Here is a 20,015-nt window from a genome sequence, read left to right on the forward strand (position 1 = left end):
AATGTTCTGAAACAGGTCACAGTCCAGTACATAATGAACAGCTGTTAGGCTCATACATAGGAAAGGTAGTTTCCTTTACCCATAAGATACCTACAAGAGAATGGATATTAGAAGAGGATGAAAGAGAAATGGGGGATATTCAACACAAAATAATAAGACAGGGTGTATACGATCAGGGAAAAACCCGGGAATTTTTTAGAATTCTTGGAATTTTTCATTGTTTTAGTTTTCAGTTAAATTTTTGTAATTTTGACTGGTAAAAACAGATACTCTAACAAAGGATATTACTGTATCCCACTACTGCAGAATAACACTTCAACAATAAAACATAAACGAGAGAAAAAAAACGAAAATAACTTCAATTGCAAAGGAAATGCGCCATATGCAACGACGACACATATTGCTCATCCAAGCGTCTGCCAACAGCAAAATGTGTCAAAGGCATTAGGAAGACTATGCAATGCTTCATAACGACAAATTGCCTCCGATGTGCGTGAAGTCACAACTGTTTACATTAGCTTCGTTTTAGCCATGGAGGTTATTTTTACCTCCATGGTTTTAGCAGTTACGAGCGGGCTCATGCGCATGCTTAATTGAGTCGCGTTTGAGCAGTAGATTCTCCCACTCGTGGCTACAGGAATGTGGCTGTTGGCTGTGTAAGCAGTCGCAGAAGCAGCTAGATGCTACCCGGAAAAGGTGGCGCCAAATTCATATTCTTGAGAAAAAGAAAAACTTGTTTCACAAACCGCCTAGCATGCAGCGCACATTGGTCTATCGATTATTCATATGATTTTGAAATGCTTCCCTGTTAGTTTTTGAACACATTTTAAGTTTATTTCTGAATGAATCATAAATTGATTTTTGAATGCGTGATGTGTCTGTCAGTAGAATCCTCGTCGCATCTAGATATAAACTTTCCACAGACAAAAGGGGACTGGGCTATATGAGCTGAGCGGAGTAAACCGAACGGATGAATGCCAATAGCTTTCTGATTACGTAATCGATTGGGTTTGCGAGTGATCAGCATTGTTATAATTACTAGCGAAATCTATAGATTCAGACTACCAGAATGGAAATAAATGACTGACAGGAATAACAGGTGAGAAAGATTGCGTATTATCTTCTCGGTGCATCCAAGAAAATGAAATTTTGACAGAAAATTTTTAGCCAGACCGCTATACTAGTAAGGACCAGTTGTGCAGTTTCCGGCTAGCAGTCGCTTAAGTTGTATTTTGGAAGTAACACAGAAAATGTGTTGTACGAACACATAATAGCACTTAACCGGAAAATAATCGCGGGATAACTAAACCTGTGATTCTGGCAGGTTTAGTGAAGTTAATCGGCGAACAAATTTTGACAATAGCTGGAATAGCTACGGAGTTGGTGATGACAAGATTGTTTGTCGAAAACGAGGAAGGAGAAGAAACGGCGACAAAAGAAAAAAAAAGGATCTGAGCACTATGGGACTTAACTGGCTGGCTCTGTGCACTATGCGACTTAACTTCTGAGGTCATCAGTCGCCTAGAACTTAGAACTAATTAAACCTAACTAACCTAAGGACATCACACACATCCATGCCCGAGGCAGGATTCGAACCTGCGACTGTAGCGGACGCTCGGTTCCAGACTGTAGTGCCCAGAACCGCACGGCCACTCTGGCCGGCTGGGACTTAACTGCTGAGGCCATCGGTCCACTAGAACTTAGAACTACTTAAACTTAACTAACCTAAGGACATCACACACATCCATGCCCGAGGCCGGATTCGAACCTGCGACCGTAGCGGTCGTGCGGTTCCAGACTGTAACGCTTAGAACCACTCGGCCACTCCGGCCGGCAAACGGGGACATTACACAAATTATCAAAGAATAAGACGATTCCAAATTTATATAAAAATTTTGTAATGCTACTTTTCGATCTCATGCTTGAGAAACTGGTGCGTATGAATGAAATAAGAAACTATTTCCTAACATAAAGCTTTTTGCTTGTAGTAGGCCTAATAGGCATTTGATATTGGTACTTCGTGAATTATATTCTGTCGTGTTATAAAATGGCCATTTGTGCCAAAACAGTGTCGTTTATTCGGTGTGTGTTACAAAATTGCTGCATTATTAGAAAGGCCTACTTTGTTTTATGTACCGGTAACAGACAGTGGCAAAATAGACGTAATCAGGTTGGGAATCCACACCAGTCTTGGGTATTATTTGTGTTAACAGCTTTTTCAGTACTAGATAACGACATTTCGATTTTTCATGTAGCAAAACGTTTGACGAACTTTGATGACAGTAATAGATTCTTTCGCAGAAAGGAAAGAACGCCATGTAAAACTGTAGAGAGATTAGAGAGAAAACAATGCTAGTAGCTAAGGAGCGAAGAATTGTGCACTTCCTTCTTTGTCTCTTTTCTTTGTTGGTTTTATGTATCCTAAATTTAATTTTATAACCCACAAAACAGCAAGTTATTAGCTAATAGGCAATAAAGAGTGGAAATTTTCTGAAGAGTTCTTGTTCTCCCGATTACAAATAATCCCATCCGCTATTAATTGCGAGATTTTTTAGACGGGCAGGTTGTCAAACCGGCCGACTGGGAGCAGGAGAGGCACCACAGGACGTTTAAATTTCCCCTGTCCTGAATATAGTTTGATGGCATCTATTACAAAATATACACGTTTCAATTCCTCCGGGCGAAATACTGTGACGTGCGGTTGAATAATGCTTTATGAAAAGGCGGGGCACTGCACTTTGGCACACTTGAGACCAAATAATATGTCTTAACATTTCCTCGAACACATACGTTTCATGTTTCAGAATTTTCAGAAAGATATGCACTACAAGATGAACATATTGTTGAAAATTCGATGTTTTTAGTATTGATCCGGTTCGCAAATATCGTAGATCCGGGGCTGATGCGCAGAGCAGTCAGAGTTATAGTGGGTAGTCTCCACATGGCCCTTGTTTACATTTAGTGATTTTGCTGTTTCCCCCTAGTTTACTCTCACGTCAAAAGAAAACAAAACGGATATGTGTCCGGGAGCTATCAAGTGAATTAAAATGCGTTCACATAATTACGGAAGGCTAAAATATGTCATTAGTTTCAGATTTTATTTGATTTCCACTAGTCAAGCATTAATCACCTTGCGGACCTATGAAGTTATTTTTGTCTGTTTGCTAAAGAAATTTGACCTTTATAAACTTTTCTGCAGAGGCAGTCAATGTATTTGAAACGAAATATTTAATTCCATAATACTGGCTAGTTTCAACTGTTCGCTGCACTTGAAAAGTGCACGTTTTCATCTTCTAGCACACATGGCATTTTGCCATAATAAAGAACCAAACGTGATATAATACAGTACTGGTGCTCCAAGATAATTTACATCCCGATAACCACACTGATAAGCTTAATATCAGTTCGAGATCTACTTCATTGGTAATCTGGACATACGAATGTGCACTTTAAATGTGCACATTTTAGTATGTTTCACGAAATACCGATGCTCGTGGAGTATCCTCTGATGTCTTGTTTCTTTTATGACATAATGTATGATCTTTTAATATTTTACACGTATGTGGATACGGGCTTCCTACGTCATGATAGCTGCGCAAGCACGGTGTAGCCTGTTATTTGCGGTCTCTGGCAACTGCTGAAACGAACCTGTTTCTAACAGGTCGCGGGAAAATATTGCGAATGGTGGTTTCACAGTAAATATCCTTTTACATAAGTTGAACTATGTGCAAGAATGTACCATGAATTTATTAAATCACATAGCGTTTGATTCTCATTTAAAAATCGACTCTTTGATGACGAACCATTTAGAAGAATTTCGAACCCTGAAGATCAGACATTTATGTCATTATTAAAAATTTTACTGGCACATTTGTATGATATATCCTAAGTGTAACACGCGGAAAAAAAAATCAACATTATATGCGAAAGCTTAGCTTCTCTTGCAGCTTATTAATCTTAGGGACCAATATTATATGTGAAAGCTTTGCTTTTATTGTAGCAACATTATGTATATTAATTTAACCCTCTGTCGGGCGCGGTGTATCAAATTGATCACACTGTTTATTCACGTGATCATTTATTAAATTCTGTTCACAAAAACACATTATAAGTGCCAAATATATTTAAAGAAAGACAAAGATGACATACGAGCACAACTGCAGTAGAAATATTCATCATTCAGATTTCTTATAGTCAACGTTGGGCTTTAGAAACAAATGATAAAAACGTCGCTTTTTCATTTGCTTCTTTATTATATTTCACTAATAAAACACATTACAAATGACAATTATCTTTACAGAAAGGCTATTATGACACTGGAGCAGAACAACAGTGATATTACAACTCATTCATTTGTTTCATCGTCACTTTTTGACTGTGGTAACAAATGCAGAATTTTTTCGCATTCAGAGCAAGAAGGTTGAATGTGTATCAAACAGATAGGCTTCTGACACATTTTGCAATATTTTGTCAGTCTTTTTTTTTCTGTGCAGGTATTACACCTTTTCCGCTTGATCCCAGTCCCTTGTTCTTCGTTTCTGCTTGTGTCTTCTGCTTCTTCTTCACACGTTGGCCTATATTGTTGCAGCCGCAGTTGAAGATCTCTGTGAATTCCTGAGGTGTCCAAGCATCTACGAACCAAGTGAGGTAGAACTAATGCATGTGAGAGTTGCTCCAGGAATCCTTTTCTTCGGATAAAATTCTCGTTGTTGCCATAGTAAATTACTTGTGAATTGATTCCACTCATATTGATCATTGCAAAAAATATGACCATGGGCCAACGGCACACATTTCTTGCTACATTGTATGAAGCGGTCAACTTATCTGTAGTGTCGACTCCACCGTTGGTGCTATTGTAAAATGCTACAATGGATGGCTTCTGTTTATCTCCAGTGCCAGCGTCTACTGCATTATCTTCATGCAAACTTCCCCTTTTTAGGAACGTATGAAACTAGAGTACAGCCTTTCTTGAAGCCAAATGTGAACTATGGACAGCCCTGCCTTTACTGGTAGCAAACTCCAGAGGAATCTCACGCTTGTTTTTCTTCATCGTCCCAACAAAAGGAAGATTATTTCTTTTTAGCTCTTCTATCAAACCAATACTAGTAAACCAATTGTCTGCTGTCACATTTTGATCTGACTGGTAAATTGGTTCAAATAGTCGCAGAACAACATCTGGAGGTCTGTTGCTAACGTGGTACAATCCTTCTGGCTGCAGCCCAGCGTATATTTCCAGATTATAGAGATAAAATACTGGGGAATCCACAAGAGCATATATCGTAATTCCATATTTGTTTGGTTTGCTAGGTATTTATTGGCGAAAACTGCACCCTCCACGGAATCCTTCAAGTTTCTCATCTACTGTAACGTTTTCTCTGAGGGTATAGGATTTCTGGCAATTCTGTACAAACAGAGAAAATATTTCCCGAATCGCTGTTATCTTGTCTAATTTTCTCCTTTCATCGCGAGTCACACGATTGTCAAATCTAAGGCACCGCATGATGAATTTGAAACGTTTTATGTTCATAACGAGACGAAATTTTTCAATTCCATCCCCATCACTTCCCCACAGATCTTCTAAGCTTTGTCTGTTACTTTTGTTAACACCAGCCAAAAACAGAAGACCAATGAAAGCTTTTAATTCAATAATATCTATAGGTTTTACGTCTCTCTCTTGCTGAAAAGAAGCTTCGATGCTCTCAATATACTGATTGGTATACAGAACTATAATCGACAAAATGTCGTCATCTATGAGGCAATCCCAACATTCCAAAGGCGTTCTCAATGCTTTCGCCGCACCTATAGGACCAGGTAACTTTCGAATAACATTGTGGGCCCTGAAACGCACTCTCTGCGATGGTGGAACTTCATTCCATTTTGTCTCTTTGTCCCTTCCAGTATAATAATGCTGGCTTTCTTCAAGTACTTCCTCGTCGTTTTCACTGTCGTTCTCCTCTGTTTCTGAATCTTCCTGCCGAACTTCAACTGCGTCATCACAATCTGTGTCTACTTCATCTTCAAAATCCTCTTGAACTTCCATCATTATCCTCTTCGAACAACATTTTTTGTATTTCTGCAACATGATTTGGGTCAAGAAGGTTGTACGTGCTACTGTAGCCTGCCATGATCAAGTGTATCACACCTAAAATGATAAAATTCCTATAAAATAATGCAGTAAGGCGCAGTGTATCAATCTGATACCTGATACTCAAATATCCTTAACTGACGATTAAACGGTCCAAAAAGAAAATAAGTGCATTACACATTGTATATTAACATTGTGATACTTACTAAGTTATGCTGATAGCCAAAGAAATGAATTGTTGAAATGCAACACGAACGGGCGCAGTGTATCAAACTGATCAATCAGCACATATATCAACAACAAAGCAGTCGTATCGACACTGAAGCACACAACAATGACAAGCGTTCGGAAAAGGCTAGCTACTAGCGAGTAGGCATCAGTGCTGCCACTCGTTGACAAATAATTTACAGTAAACTTCGAGGTGTATCAATTTGAACAGCCACACCCGACGGAAGATTAAACTATTAACTCTCCCTGTTTGTGTGTTTGTGTCGCTTAACAGTGATGTTGCTGTTGGCTGACTACATCACGTGTCCTATGCTCTGAATATCCGCTGCCATCAGCTGGCGAGATCACGTGACATGATCTATGACTGGCTTACAAACGCGCATCGCAATCTTGATTTCAATGATTCGGAAAGTAACATGCGGTGTTTGGTGGAATTCCAATGTATACTTTCGCAATACGAAAATACGCAGCGTTCATGTTGCTGCACATCAAAGATATTTCCAAAACATGCCTTTTCCCACGAGTTTCGTTTTCTAAAGTGCCGGGAAATTCTACCCCCTTGTATAAAACCGTAACCATTCAAAGGATTGATAAGGGATAATATACTGTCACTTAACACGGAAAACGCGTGTTTTCACCCAGGAATTTTTTTCCTTGTCCTCATATACACTCTGTAATAATCAGAACAATTTTTTGGAAACCAGTAGGTATTTATACTGATTCAGATAGTGAAGTATCTTTAATTTCTCAAGAACTAGTGTATACTACAAAAACCAAGTCTGTATTTTCAACATTACCAGTTGCAGGAGTATATTTAGTGAATATTATTGGAACCAAAGGTAAGGCTTTGAAGCAGGAAATGAGAATACCTATCACCATAGGAGAACATGAATTTTGGCAAACTTTATTTATAGTGTCGAATATTAATTTATCTACATTAGTTGGTGTGGACTGATTGTTAAAGTATAAAGTAGTTGTAAATTTTGATATCCAGACGTTATTTTGTAATTTCAATGGAGGCCATTTAATTCAGTTGCTGAGATAAATTCAACCCTTATCTTAAACTCAAAAATACATTTAATTTCGACTGCTTGGTTATTTTCGCAAGGCAAATGGCAAATTATGCACTAAAACCACTGAAAGGCTGATATTTAAGAGAGCTTATGAATCACCATTGTTATCTGCAGAGCAAAAGGAAGAGTTACATAAAATTCTGACTAAATATAGAAATATTTTTGCTGACAAACCAGGCATCATAGGAAATTATTTTTTAAATGTCTGCCCCCAGTAGCTGAGTGGTCAGCACAACAGAATGTCAAGCCTAAGGGCCCGGGTTCAATTCCTGGCTGGGTCGGAGATTTTCTCTGCTCAGGGACTGGGTGTTGTGTTGTCCCAATCATTATAATTTCATCCCCATCGACGCGCAAGTCGCCGAAGTGGAGTCAAATCGAAAGACTTGCACCTGGCGAACGGTCTACCTGGTGGGAGGCCCTAGTCACACAACATTTATTTATTTTTAAATTTAAGATAAAGGATTCAAGTCCCTTCTTCTGTAAACCATACCCTATAAGTTTGAGAACAGCAGTTCAAAAGGATATCAACTAAATCATAAATAACCAAGTCATCAAACGAAATTTAAGCTTAATAATCCGTTACTTATAGTGAAAAAGGCTACAGGAGTGGTTCATTTGGTGTTTGACGTTCATACATTACATAAAAATACAGAAACCAAAAGATACAGACCCATTACTAAAGAGGAATTATTAACCAAATTCCACCATGCCAAATATTTCACCTCCATGGATCTAACAGTGGTTATTGGCAAGTGAAGCTACATTATGACTCTACAAAATATACCACATTTTTATTTGATGAAAAATCTTACCAATTTAGAATAATACCATTTGGGTTAAACAGTTCAGTGTCGATTCCCAGAGGGTGCTCGATGAAGCATTAGGTAAAGATCTGTTACAAGAACTCATTATTTATGTAGATGACATTTTGCTAGTATCAAATACTTGGGAAGATCAATGTCATTTACTCCCAAAAACTTTGCAAAAGGTTGAATAAAATGGGAATAACCATAAAATTGATATAATCACATTATTCAAGGGAGGAATTAAAATTTTTGGGACATTTAGTTGGGGTTACGGTCATGAAAGCTGACCCACACAGAATAAGAGCCACACAGGAGTGTCTAGAATCTCAAAATCTAAAACAATTTCCTTTGTTTTTAGGATTACTGGGACTCTAGCATTGATATGTTCAGGGACAAGTATTGAACGAGCCGTGGTTACTACATCTTTTAAAGCAATGGTCTGTGTAGTCATGGGATGAGAGTGCAGCAGAAGCATTTACAAATATATTAAAAAAGCACTGGTAGATGCCCCTATTCTCAGTTGTCCTGTAATGAATGAGCAATTTAAGCTGGCCACAGATCTATCAGAGTACAGAACTGTGGCAAAATTATTCCAAGGGGACTGAAATCCTGAAGTGGGGGAAAGCAGAACAATAGCCTTTGCTAGCATAAGTTTAACAAAGCATAAAATGCTTACACAACCACAGAAAAAGAACTTCTGGCAATAATGTGTAGTATTAAAAAATTCCAGACCTAGTATGGTGATCACAGATTATTATCTAGATGGGCCATCAAGTATTGTCATTTTTGATACCAAGTATGTTACTTCATCAAAGACTCACGTGTTGGGCTGTGTTTTTACAAAAATATCATATAAAAAGATCGCAGAATAGTTCCTGATGCTTTATTACGATTACCATTAGGTTTGAGTAATGTTAAACGAACTGAGGGACCAGGAGTGATTTTTGCCGTATTTTTTTGGGATTTAGCTACATGAACGATAACGTTCGGACTCTAGCCTTCAGGATAGAACAAGATGTGAAAGAGAATCCTTACTTTAGTGTATACAATGAACTATCATTACACCAGTCAAATAATTATGAATGGATAATAATGTGTTATTTTGGAAAGCACCGTCAGAGCAGTCAAGATGGACACTGTATTCCACGTAGGTAGAAACAGATCTGGTACGGTTCATATACAAAAGATATGATCATGGTTCATATACAAAGGATATGGTTATTTTGGAATAAGGAAGTGTATGAAACACATGTGTAAAATTTTATTATTTCAAGAATATGAGTCAGACGATAATTACTGTGTTGAGATCATGTACGTCCTGTCAACTCATTAAAGAGAATAATAACCTTGGGCACTATAAATTACATCTAATAATTCCAAAAGGTTTGCGTGATTTAATGGCAACAGACGTCTTTGTCCAGCTACACACAGGTAGCACCCATTGACTAGGGGTAGCATCTTTGATTCATAATCAAAACGTCTTTTGTCCCGGCTTCGAATCCTGCCGCTGATTAAATTTTAATTAATAATCAGCATAGGCAGCCGAAGACTTCCAGCATAAGAAGCCACCCTCATTCGTCCAATGGCCTTGTCAAAGAGGGCAGTGGGGCAGACAGAGGTTCAGGGCACTCTCTTGTCTTAGGGGTGGGAAACTGCCCCTTCAGGAGGAAGAATCAGCAATGATCAACAGCATGAGGATGCAGAAGGCAATGAAAACCACTGCATTAAAGATATGTAACATGTATCCACAGGACATGTGGCCTGTAATTGAAGAAGTGTCATAATGATCTCTCCATTGGCAAAAGAGTCCAGAATAGCCCCCATTCGAATATCTGGGAGGAGACTGCCAAGGGGGAGGTTACCGTGAGAAAAAGATTGACTAATCAATGAAAGAATAACGTTCTACAAGTCGGGGCATGGAATATCAGAAGCTTGAACATGGTAGGGAAACTAGAAAATCTGAAAATGGATATGCAAAGGCTCAATCTTGATATAGTATGGGTCAGTGAAGTGAAGTGGAAAGAAGACAAGGATATCTGGTCAGATGAATATAGAGTAATATCAACAGCATCAGAAAATGGTACAACGAGATTAGGATTCGTTATGAATAGGAAGGTAGGACAGAGAGTGTGTAACTGTGAATAGTTCAGTGAGAGGGATTTTCTTGTCAGAATCAACAGCAAACCAACACTGACAACAATAGTTTAGGTATACATGCTGATGTCGCAAGCTGAAGATGAAGAGATAGAGAAAGTGTACGAGGATATTGAAAGGGTAATACAGTATGTAAAGGGGGATGAAAATATAGTAGTCATGGGGACTGGGAAGCAGTTGTAGGGGAAGTAGTAGAAGTAAAGGTTACAGGAGAATATGTGCTTGGGACAAGGAATGAGAGGGGGGAAAGACTAATTGTGTTCTCCTTGGAAAAGGCCAGGTGATACGGGAAGATTTCGGTTAAATTACATCATGGTCAGACAGAGATTTGGCAATCAGATACTGGATTGTCAGGCATACTCAGGAGCAGATACAGACTCAGATCACAATGTGGTAGTGATGAAGAGTAGGCTGAAGTTTAAGACATTAGTCAGGAAGGATCAATACACAAAGAAGTGGGATATGGAAGTACTAAGGAATGATGAGATACAGTTGAAGGTCTCTAAGGCTAGAGATGCAGCAATAAGGAATAGTTCAGTAGGCAGTACAGTCGAAGAGGAATTGACATCTCTAAAAAGAAGCTGCGAAGGAAAACACAGGTACAAAGCATGTAACTTTGAAGAAATTATGGATAACAGAAGAAATACTTCAACTGATCTATGAAAGTATGAAGTACAAAAACGTTCCAGGAAATTCAGGAATACAGAAATACAAGTCGCTGAGGCATGACGTAAATAGGAAGTGCAGGGAAGCTAAGATGAAATGGCTGCAGGAGAAATGTGAAAAAATCAAAAAAGAAATGATTGTCAGAAGGACAGACTCAATATACAGGAAAATCAAAACAAACTTTGGTGACATTAAAAGCAAGGGTGACAACATTAAAAGTGCAACAGGAATTCCACTGTTAAATGCAGAGGAGAGAGCAGATAGGTGGAAAGAATACATTTAAAGGCTCTATGAGGGGATGACTTGTCTGATCTACATCTACATTTATACTCTGCAAGCCCCCCAACGGTGCGTGGCGGAGGGCACTTTACGTGCCACTGTCATTATCTTCCTTTCCTGTTCCACTTGCATATGGTTCGTGGGAAGAATGACTGCCGGAAAGCCTCACTCGAATCTCTCTAATTTTACACTCGTGACCTCCTCGGGAGGTGTAAGTAGGGGGAAGCAATATATTCGATACCTCATCCAGAAACGCACCCTCTTGAAACCTGGACAGCAAGCTACACTGTGATGCAGAGTGCCTCTCTTGAAGAGTCTGCCACTTGAGTTTACTAAACATCTCCGTAATGTTGTCACGCTTACCAAATAACCCTGTGACCAAACCCACCGCTCTTCTTTGGATCTTCTCCATCTCCTCTGTCAACCCGACCTGGTACAGATCCCACACTGATGAGCAATACTCAAGTATAGGCTGAACGAGTGTTTTGTAAGCCACCTCCTTTGTTGATGGACTACATTTTCTAAGGACTCTCCCAATGAATCTCAACCTGGCACCCGCCTTACCAACAATTAATTTTATATGATCATTCCACTTCAAATCATTCTGTACGCATACTCCCAGATATTTTACAGAAGTAACTGCTACCAGTGTTTGTCCCACTATCAAGTAATAATACAATAAAGGATCCTTCTTTCTATGTATTTGCAATACACTACATTTGTCTATGTTAAGGGTCAGTTGCCACTCCCTGCACCAAGTACCCATCCACTGCAGATCTTCCTGCATTTGCTGCAATTTTCTAATGCTGCAACTTCTCTGTATGCTACAGCATCATCCCCGAAAAGCGCATGGAACGTCCGAGATAGAGAAGAAACAGGAGTCGATTTAGAAGAGATAGGGGATCCAGTATTAGAATCAGAATTTAAAAGAGCTTTGGAGGACTTAAGATCAAATAAGGCAGAAGGGATAGAAAACATTCTATCACAATTTCTAAAATCATTGGGGGAAGTGGCAACAAAATGACTATTCATGTTGGTGTGTAGAATGTGTGAGTCTGATCATATTGCATTTGGAAATATGCACTGACAATAATGTTTCAGCAGGCTCTTTAAAATCAAAGAAGTCAGCTTGTATGTATTGGAATTAAATGGAATAGGTTCATAACTTTAGCTGACTCAACAATCTTGCATAAAACTTGCAGAAAAAGGCCTTGCTTACCCTTTTTTCAAGTCTCTATTACTGCAAAATTTCTGTCGCAGCTCCCACATCTGTGCCTAGTCACCAAAAACTTATTTATTCTCTCTTCACACCATCCCATGCTAAAAGGGAGAGACCATGGCTTGGAACTCCATTAGGAAGCACTGCTTGTCAGAAAGACCATGCCCCATCAATGAATGCTTGAAATATTTCCCCTACAGATTCCCACTGGAACAAGTCTAGGGACACGCTACAAAGTATCGACAATATTGTAGCACTGAAAATTCGTTTTGCGGAAGAGGGAAAAAAAAACTGGACCCTGAACATTTTCTGTTTCCACTCTTCATTTGTTAGTCCACCTAAAATTAGTATGTTCTGACTGGTCCCTAGGTCCTAATGATCACAAGTTGGCATCATTCTTAATACTTTGTGTTGACTGTTCTCGGTTCCATATTCCTTCGCCCTCAATGGCCCCAAAGTTGTGACATTGTAATTGCCTGATGAAATGATGTTGTGCTGCCCATGTGAGTGATGATTAGTTGATTAATAACAGATATTTACTCTCACAGCCTGTAGGCTCACAGTGACCGCAGCACATATCGCTCTATCCCTGAAGTAACCAGCCGCCTTTATTTGCTCATGGCAGAATTCACCAACATAACTTAAAAATAAGCGCATCTTTAAGTATTACAGACTCTGTACGTATTTTTGATTGCTACAGAGCAGCATAACTATCTTCTCAATAAGCTCTTGACATTAGTTGATGTTCTTGGACTTTTCTGTTAGTTGTTAGATGAATATTATTACACTGCTGTGCAATACTTAAGGATGAAAGTTACTTTCATGCGCTGTATCACTGCCAAGTAACATAGCTCCATGAAACTTTAGCTGTACATAGAAAGAACTGTTTCAGCACAGTATAGAAATGGCACTTTTACTAAATGACAATCATTATATTAAAGTCACCATGATTTTCAGTGGCCCTCTGGACATTACAAAAGGAGGACATAGTTTTTAATAGGGTCTCTGATCACCACAGACAGCAATGAAAGCTCTCCAACATGCTCACATGCTGGCTAGCTACAAGGTTGGTGAGTTCTTGTGGTAGGACATTCCACGCCTCCAACAGCATGGTTGACAACTGTTGCATTGTTGTTGGTCCACAATGGATCGCACAAGTGCTCAATACGATTTAAGTCATGGGAATGGGCATGCCTGTCCATTCACAAAATATCCTCTCATTCCAAGAGCTCTTCCACACACACTGTTCCATGTGATTGTGCACTATCATCTGCAACAATGAAGTCACAGCTGAACAGTCTTGAAAAGAAACACATGAGGATGGAGTACAGTACAACAGTAATATTAACAGGTGAGTGTACTGTGTTACAAGATTTGGAGGACAGTATGCCCACACAATATTATGCATCCACACTCTGTAACATCTGGACCACAAACGACAATGTTCCTGGGTGCATTACATGTTTCTACCTCTCGCCAACGTCCACTACTGTCAAACATGATTTTTTACACGTGTGGTTAGGCCTAACGTTGTAAGGGCATACCGACCTCCAAATCTTTGAATGCAGTACACTCACCGGTCATCCTTATTGTAACACAGTACTCTTCCCCCTCACATATATTTTCAGGGGTGCATTCACGTCTAACATCATTTTTATGGATGACAATGCGTGACCATATCAAAACACTCAGCTAGAGAAGCTCTTGGAATGAGAAGATATTCTGCTAATGGACTGACCTGTCCATTCTCCCAACTTAAATCTCCTTGAGCACATGTGGTATGCAGTAGGTAGAAGCATTGTAGCATGTCCACATGCACCAGTGACCATGCATCAGTTGTCAGTTGTGCTGGTGGAGGAACATAATGCCCAACCAGAAGAACCCCTGACCATCTTTGTCACCACCATGGAATACATTGCACAGCTTCCTTTGCGGAGTATGGATGTAGATGTAGATGTAGAACCATGTCCGCATTCTGTAATGTCTAGGGGACCATAATAAATCACACTGCCTTTGGTGTAATTGTTATCATTTGATAAAAGTGTTATTTCTGTTCATCTCATTGGATATCTCTTTCAGATACTTTCTGCACTATACTGTAGCAGGTCTTCCTACATATGGTCAAAGTTTCATCAAGCTATTTCCTTAGCAGTGACCCATTATGCAAAAGTTACATTCATCCTTAAATTCTGCACACCAGTGTATAATAACACAGCTGAGAACTGAAGGCCACAAGAACACTAGAATTTGGCTGCAGTTTGACAAGCACTGCATTAGACTTCATACTCATAATTTTTTTGTTACATTACACATTAACAATAAACTTCATAATAGCTGAGTATCTAAGATAACAGTATTTACATGCCCCCCCCCCCCTCCCCCTCCCCTCCACCCTGGGAAACTGCTAAATTCTGAACACCAACTTCTCAACTATTCAGGCAGCACTAGTGCTGCAGACTGTTCTCCTAGCGCATCTCGTTATCAATCATTTATTTTAAACTTTGTAGCTCCAAAAAATTGTCTTTACTGCAAGGTCCTCCTACATTTAATTAGCGTCCTGTAATACAGTAGAAAGCATCTTTAAAGGCAATTGGCATATAAAATTTTCATGGAGACATCAGTTTTATTTTAAAAACAATACATGCAAATCTGCTTTTCCATAAACAACATTATTTGCTATTAACCATTTATTACAATGACATCACAGTGAATAGTCACACATAAATACAGTTGGAATGTGGCCTGCAAATAAATCATATAAAATTTCACTAGTTGTAGTGAAACTCCTTCCAATAGTAATTTGTTCAATGACTTCAAATTAATCTTAAAATCGGAAGCTATATTGTCATAAATAATAACATTCACAAATATTTTAACAATAACATATGCAATTTGCCATTTGTCGAATAACTGCAGTATACAAGAAGTAAAAAATTCAAATTTGAGACAGAGTGCAATCACAGGAATTATGAATATATAACAATGAAACTGGATTTAAAAAATGAGTAAAAACATTAACAATGCAACATTATTTATACAAACTATTGGCTTTCACAATATTTCTGAGATATTAATTTATAATGTCAAATAAAAGCCATGAAAGTATTGAAATTACTGTTCACATTTAGCAAAGATGATTTTTAAAATAATCTACAACAATGATAAAAAATATTACAATAAACAAATAATGCATTTCCTGATGACTCATCTAAACTCCAAATTGAAAAGTGGTCATGGTAATAAAACACTGAGCAGTGCTGTACAATTATTAAAACACCCCAAAAACCACTGGAATTATGTCTTGTATTGTAATTGTTAATTTTAATTTCTGGAACGTGGAATAAAAGGTTGGGGCTGAAGTCTTATATTTATATATTAAGGGTCTTATATTTATTTAAAAAAACTATAGAAGTTACAAATTTGTGGTTTGTGACAAATGAAAGAATAAATCATCAAGTTTGTTTGCATATCTTTGTTGCAGGTAGAAGCTGAGTAGAGAGCACTATAATTGCTGTCAATGTAAAACTGCGTCACTCGAGGAGACGGCAGCACAGTGTTCTTTGGTATCATGAGACAAAATTTCCAATTACTGCGCAGCAAAAATTTTGAAGACACTAGAAAAGAAAAGTGCCTGATATAAGGAGTATTGTTGTGTGGTGCATGAAGTTTAAACAGAGTGGCAGTGTGTTCGATGTTGGATCTTCCACGAACAGGGCAGCATTTTGCTAGTGAACAAAGTGTCAGAGCTAGGCAACAGGCATTCTTACAAAGACCTTCCAAATGTACTCAACACACACCTTGTGAATTTGGGTTTCCTAGGACCATAGTGTGAAGAATTCTACCCAACAGGGTGCATTTGCATGCATATAAGGTCCAGATACGACTTGCGTTACAATCAAGTGGTGGAACATGTCGAGCAGTTTTTGTGACAGACATACTGTCAGTTTCTCTTTAACGAATTTGTTTTACAGATGAGGCTACTTTCCATATACCAGGTAAAGTTAACATGCACAATTTGAGGATATGGGGTATGGAAAGTCCATACATTGCCTTAAATCACATTAGAGATGTGGTGATGCACAACAGTCATTGGCCCTTTCTTTTTTTTGTCAAAAAATCATTAACAGCTAACATCTGTCAGGATATTTAGAACAGTCTGCAGAACCACAACTGAGAGACTCACAGCTTGATGTGATGTTCCAACACGATGCTGCGCCACCTCATTGAAGACTACATGTTACAAGTTTTCTTAATGAAACATTTCCTGTTAAGGTGTATTGGGTATGTGGTCCCATTGACTGGCGTGCAAGATCACCAGACATAATGCCTTTGGATTTCTTTTTGTGGGATATGTAAAGGACAAAGTTTACACTACACAAGTACCTGACTGGATACATTAAGTGGAAGGATAACAGATGCTGTTGCTGGTGTTACACAAGGAATGTTGTCAAATGCTGTATGTTGTGAGATAAATATCAATTAGATATTCTTTGAGCAACAAACAGAGCACTTGTTGAAGTTTATTGATGTCGTAATAAAAACTTAGTGCTTTATTCTTTCATTATCACAAGCCACAAATATGCAAGTCCTATCGTTGTCAAAAAGAAAACATGTAGGCCCACCCTGTATTTTGGTTCATTTGCAAAGTACAGGTCTGTCCACAAGCCATCAAAATTGCAGATACATATCATTTGATGCAGTGCGAGTGATGCTCACTATAAATCTGATTTAAGGAATTACACAAATATTGAAACATTGTCCTGTACCATCGCAATAATTCATTCAAAGGTTATGCAGAGAATTCTTCAGTTATAATATAGTTGCACATAACTGTTGGAGAATCAGACCATTATTAGAATACTTTCTGACTATTACTGTGTTCCTTTATTATGTAGTCAAAATTACAACAAAAACTAACATCTTTAGATGTGAAACTGCCTCATGAAAGAAAGGTTTCATGTTGAATATAAAGGGCATAAAAATATTTATACTGACACTTATAAAAGACAATTATTTGCTACTGCAAAGAATTAACATGCAGTTTTAATGATTCAGTTCATTAACTGAAAACAATACAAAAATCACACAAATTAAGTTGCAATGGCCTAAGCAGAATGAATATTATTACTGGAAAAGAAATTATTACTGCAATACTTGCACTGCATTAACAATACTCATCTTAATGGCTCATATATTGCAACTTTTGGCAAAGGAAAAATTTAAAAACAAACAGACTCTTGCAGGTGAGACAAACCATCATAAGCTATCAATTATATGTTAAAATTTATCTCTTGCTTCCAACAGATAATTAACAATGTTAGTAACAAGGTGGTACTCCCAATGAAATCTCTAAATGAAAAAGCAAAGGAGAAGAATCAAGCTACAACTTAAGAAAATGTTACACCTCCACTCATTCAGTCACAAAAAGACAAACATATTGGCACAATACAATGTCTTAACGGAGGATATTTTTTCAGCCACTGGGCAGAAAAACACAATAGTATGTATAGTTGGTGGGAATGCAATCATTATTATTACTGATCGTGCACAATATGGCAATGTGATTTTTTTCACACTACACAAGATATATTATAATCCAATAAAAATTAATTAAAAGCCATGGCAGATTAAAATCTGCCTGAGTCATCCAAGTACACCTCAATGCCCAGATCAATACTTTTATCTACTAATGCCTCTCTCTCTCTCTCTCTCTCTCTCTCTCTCTCTCTCTCTCTCTCTCTCATTCTTCAAAATATACAGCAGCAGACTTCAGAGAAAAGATGTGAAAAAAGTGGCTGATTTAGAGCCATGAGACTCACTCTGACACTATAACATGCATTACCTGTACATCATTGAAACATAGTTCAGCACATAAAAAGTCAAACTGTAATGGCTTACTGGCCTCTGATAATTTCACACATTACGAGAAAAAGATAAAACTGAATAGAAAAATCTAAGGGAAAAGCCTGAATAACAATTTATCAGAGCGAGAAAAGTTTTTTCTTTTGTTTTTGGTTTTGTTTTTTCAGCAGTGAAAGTAATCAGGGAAACGATAGAACACTAAAAGGGTGGCATATGGAAAGACACATCAGTTTATGTTTCATGGGGTTCACCCTCTTTTGCACACACACACACACACACACACACACACACACACACATGCAGTTCAGGAATGCAATAATGATTATTTATCTTTGTATTTTTTACGGATTATGTAAATATAAATGGATAAATTTCTGACTCTGCAGCAACAATACCAAAATATACTGTATATCTAAAATGTAAATAACATTTTACAATATGTACAATTTTAAAATTGTACCATTATTAAAGCTAAGAAACTTTATCACAGAAATGCTCTTCAGTGAATGATGCAATAGTTTCAATTACTGGGAGTATATGAGAAGACAAATTATGACATTGTTCCATAAAACATTTCAAGTGGTCTGATGTATACTGCCAGAAGCAATATTACTGAACTTGACACACTGAAGTCCATGGTACTTCCATGTTATATGAGAGTCTATGTTTCAGTACATCATAAATTACAAGTCCTACAGTTAACTTTTGTCTTCCTCTCCCAGCTGACATTCTTATACTGCCATCATAGACATATAAATACAATTAAAAAAATAATACCTTTCAATAATGACACTTCTGCCATATTATGTAGAAACTACAAAATGTTTCTACAAAATCAGCAAGAATCTCAAATGGCACTAATGTGTTTACTTTAAAGTATTCACACAATTGTTGCTTCCATTACAAGTTCTTTGATATTTATATATTCAGGATCAGAGGAAAATATTTCTAGCAGTTCATTAAATGTGGGTCTATCCTTGGGATTATACTCCCAGCACCGTTTCATGATTTTGTAGACCTCATCTGGACACTGCGGTGTCTGGCTAAGACGTTCTCCTCTTTCTATCAACTCTATTACCTGTAAAAAAAACGTTGTCAAAACAAAGAAATTTTAAAATGGACTTTTCTACTGATTGAAGTGAACACCCAGGAAGGTGTCAACTTATTCATTCAATATCAAGTCAGGTCAAGAGCAACCTAGTTGACAGTATTATTTAAAAAAATTAATTTAAGTGATGGTAACTAGATGAAAATATTATTCAACTGTTGCTGTACAACCACAGACATAGTCCTTACATTGTAGGGATTTATATTAGGAATATAAAGATTTTGTTGGTAACAGTGACCATCAGAGGTATTCTCACGCCCATCATGTTAGAACCCTCTGCAAGTGTTACAAACATAAAGGATACACATACCAACTTCACAAAATGAAGAAAGAAAAAAATCCATTATGATTACATCAAAATTAAGATTAACTTTAATTAGCAATAAAAATGAGAGACAGAACTTCTGGCCAGTGCTTGCATTAAAAAAAAAAAAAAAAAAAAAAAAAAAAAAAAAAAAAAAAAAAAAAAAAAAAAAAAAAAAAAAAAAGCTGCTGATATAGACCCACCATAAGTGGAGACAAAGATGAAGGGGGA

At 37.7% G+C, this 20,015-nt stretch overlaps 1 protein-coding gene across 5 annotated transcripts in view; it reads right to left on the reverse strand.

Moving 5' to 3' along the window:
- Positions 1–15,113: 15,113 nt before the first annotated feature.
- LOC124602854 (tyrosine-protein kinase Shark) overlaps positions 15,114–20,015 on the reverse strand; it is a 151,003-nt gene continuing 146,101 nt past the window's right edge. For all 5 annotated transcript variants that reach the window (XM_047136351.1, XM_047136353.1, XM_047136350.1 and 2 more), the window contains exon 16: positions 15,114–19,450. In XM_047136351.1, coding sequence (XP_046992307.1) covers positions 19,253–19,450 — 198 coding nt within the window. In that variant the 3' untranslated portion in view covers positions 15,114–19,252. The remainder of the gene's footprint in view (positions 19,451–20,015) is intronic.

This window comes from Schistocerca americana, chromosome 1, assembly GCF_021461395.2.
Source record: "Schistocerca americana isolate TAMUIC-IGC-003095 chromosome 1, iqSchAmer2.1, whole genome shotgun sequence".
Taxonomy (NCBI): domain Eukaryota; kingdom Metazoa; phylum Arthropoda; class Insecta; order Orthoptera; family Acrididae; genus Schistocerca; species Schistocerca americana.